The sequence below is a fragment of the Aplysia californica genome, unplaced genomic scaffold (assembly GCF_000002075.1).
Source record: "Aplysia californica isolate F4 #8 unplaced genomic scaffold, AplCal3.0 scaffold00007, whole genome shotgun sequence".
Taxonomy (NCBI): Eukaryota; Metazoa; Mollusca; class Gastropoda; order Aplysiida; family Aplysiidae; genus Aplysia; species Aplysia californica.
The window spans coordinates 2,467,594-2,470,404 of NW_004797277.1; the positions used below are offsets into that span (position 1 = coordinate 2,467,594).

General features: G+C 46.5%; 1 protein-coding gene across 1 annotated transcript in view; it reads left to right on the forward strand.

Moving 5' to 3' along the window:
- LOC101855385 (cysteine-rich motor neuron 1 protein) overlaps nt 1-2,811 on the forward strand; it is a gene marked incomplete in the record, with an annotated part of 138,411 nt that overhangs the window by 14,940 nt on the left and 120,660 nt on the right. Inside the window, 1 exon segment of the mRNA XM_035969385.1 lies at nt 899-2,214. Within this exon segment, the coding sequence (XP_035825278.1) occupies nt 1,665-2,214 (550 nt within the window).

Genomic DNA, 2,811 nt, shown 5'->3' on the forward strand with positions numbered 1-2,811 from the left:
CACCCCCCCACTCTCCAGTGGCGTCTTACTGCGATAGTATGCTAACAATGCATGTCTTTTAATGTTCCTTCTGTTTGAGAAGGATCCAAAACTGCGAGTGTAAATATTCATGTCTTGTATCTGGCTGCAATGTTTCATGTATCTAACATAAAAGCTGACACAAAAAGTTGAATATTCGGCTTTGTCTCGACGAGTCAAGAGGTTTTTGTTTAGGGGAGTTGTCGTTTCGCTGCGTGCGGTAAAGTCCGTTCGTTGCCCGTGTGCAAATGTATGAGAAAATTCTTGAAAAGATAGCCTGTATCTATTTCTATCTTTTACATCATAAATTTATTTCACGCTCACGCAACTTCGCAATAAATTGTGAGGCCATACAGCGTTGCAGTCTGTTGTGCGCATACCGCTATCATACAACACAGTGTGCCTTCTGGTTACCAATAAAGTGTTTGCAGCTGGGTGATTTTTTAAATGCTTAAATATAATACAATGGATCCTCAGAATACATTACAATGCTCTGCACTACTGAGCCGGGATTCAAACTCACAAGTTTGTACCCAGACTAAGGACAATATCGTGTTCCAAATAAATGACCAGCATAATGTTCTGAAGGGCGTCATGTTTTAAAACATTGTTTATACGATAAAATGTGAACAGTATACTGTAGCTTCTTGCTCTTACAAATCGTGGGCTTGATTTAAACATCTGCGTTTCAAGTCATCAGGTAATTTTTTTTAATGACTATCTTAATTCATCTTCAAATCGCTGGGTGGGAAAGACTGACCTGACATGCCTTTTAGCGTGAGATGACCTTCAAATGACCTATAACGCACTTATCAACGACACACTGTAACTTTCAAGTAGACCATTAACCCTTTATCTGCTTCCTATTGTATTTTGACAGGTTCCAAGAAAGCAAAGAAGAAGGAAGCAAACAAGTAGAGAGAGGAAAAGTGTTCTGCCTTCAGGGCTGTCCTATCTCTCTACGTGACGGGCAGGTGTAACAAGGTCCCTCTATACTACAACCTCGGAGTCCAGAACTTTGGTCCTTTATACCTAGGGCTCGCTTTGGGAGACCTGGGGTATTGGTATCGTGACGTCACGTGCGGCGTGGAGCGTCAGGACTTTTTTCCTTCTGTTTTCGTTTCGCATCTCCTCGTCCTTCTCCTGGAGCAGTCACAACAAACAGAGATCCGCTCGTCGGCAAACACGCTGCTCTGATCCGTCCTAGCGACGACCATCACGGCGCAACACTCCCACGACAGCAGCGCTGCAGAGTGGGTGGACAGAGGTACACAGAGCTAGACGCAACACTGACGCCGGGAGGGCGTGTGGATTTTCCTATTGCGATCTCCCCAAGTCCGGAGAGAAACTGAGACCGTCTTGAACACAGAATCGGTGTCGGGAAGGAAGGGATTATAATACAGCCTTCTTCTGTTCACGGGAGTTGTCAGAAGGCAACGTTAACTGTAAAATTAACCTGTAGGTACCTAACAACGCTGAAGATACTTGACTACGCTGTGGATATATTATACATACTCGACAGAGGCAGTGATAGAAGCTGTGCCTTAGTCCCCCGAAAAAGAAATCCCCTGTGGTTGTTAAGGAGGAGCAAGGCTCGACATCGCTGATAGAACCACAGGGACTCGAGGTCCAATGACGGCTCCGGAATGCGGCTGTCTATAAGCCGGGTGGCGCTGCCACTCTCTTCCCAGCAAAGCCATGCCCCTGACCACCTGTTGCCCCTCCACCACAACAGTCACTGCTGCCACAACAACAACAGCAGCAGCAGCCACTGCAGCCTCAGCAAAAGTGACAGAAGTTGCTGCAGCAACAGCAGCAACAGCAGCAACAGCAGCAACAGCAGCAACAGCAGAGGCGGCGGCTTGGGCATGTCCACAGTGCAGAGAGCCGCCACCCTCGCTCTGGTCCTGGCCTCCCTGCTCATGGCCTCTGACCCTCTCTTTGGCGGTACAGGAGCCGGCGTAGGCGCTCTCTCCTGCGCTGCCTGTGACCTTGAACTTTGTCCCAACACGACGGACTGTCCTGGAGGCCTGGTGCTGGACATCTGTCACTGCTGTCACGTGTGTGCGCATGTGCAGAATGAGAGTTGCGGCGGACCTTTCGGTATCCTGGGGAAATGTGACCGGAATTTACATTGTTTCATTCAGCCGATTCCTGGAGAACCTATCCGGGGCGACGAGGCTGGCATCTGCGGTGGTAAGTTTCGGCAGCGGCAAAATGTAGTCTTTGGAATTATTGCGGTTGGCATAGTTGTCACTTCAGTCTTTGGTGTGTCTACTTGAAGTGTACCTGTCGTCAATTATGCTTCTTTTTACAGTCTTTATTTTCTACTCAACATTTTTCAATACCAACGTTTTTGTCGTCATCTTCATCTTTAGTTTTCAAACTTTTCGTTCTCAGTATTGTCATTATCAGTCTCTGACCTCAGTTTTAGACTGGCTTTTCACCGTCGTCGTGAGTTCAGTATTGATTATCATCGTCTTGACTTGCTGTCGTCGTCGTCTGTAATATGTTTATCAGTCTCTTTTGTTGTTGTCTTTGACACTCTTGTGTGGTTGTATCTTTGCCCCCTACATATCGTCACACAGTTAAACAATATTATGGATATTTTTGTTTGACTCTTTGAGTATTGGGTCAGACTAGGACCTTTTCTCATACATAGACAAAAACCTCACAATAATAAATCTGTCCTCCTGTATCATGTTCCTTCTCTCTCTCTCTCCCTCCCTCTCTCTCTTTCTCTCTCTCTCTCTCTCTCTCTCTCTCTTGTGTCTTTTGCTCTCTCTCTCACAC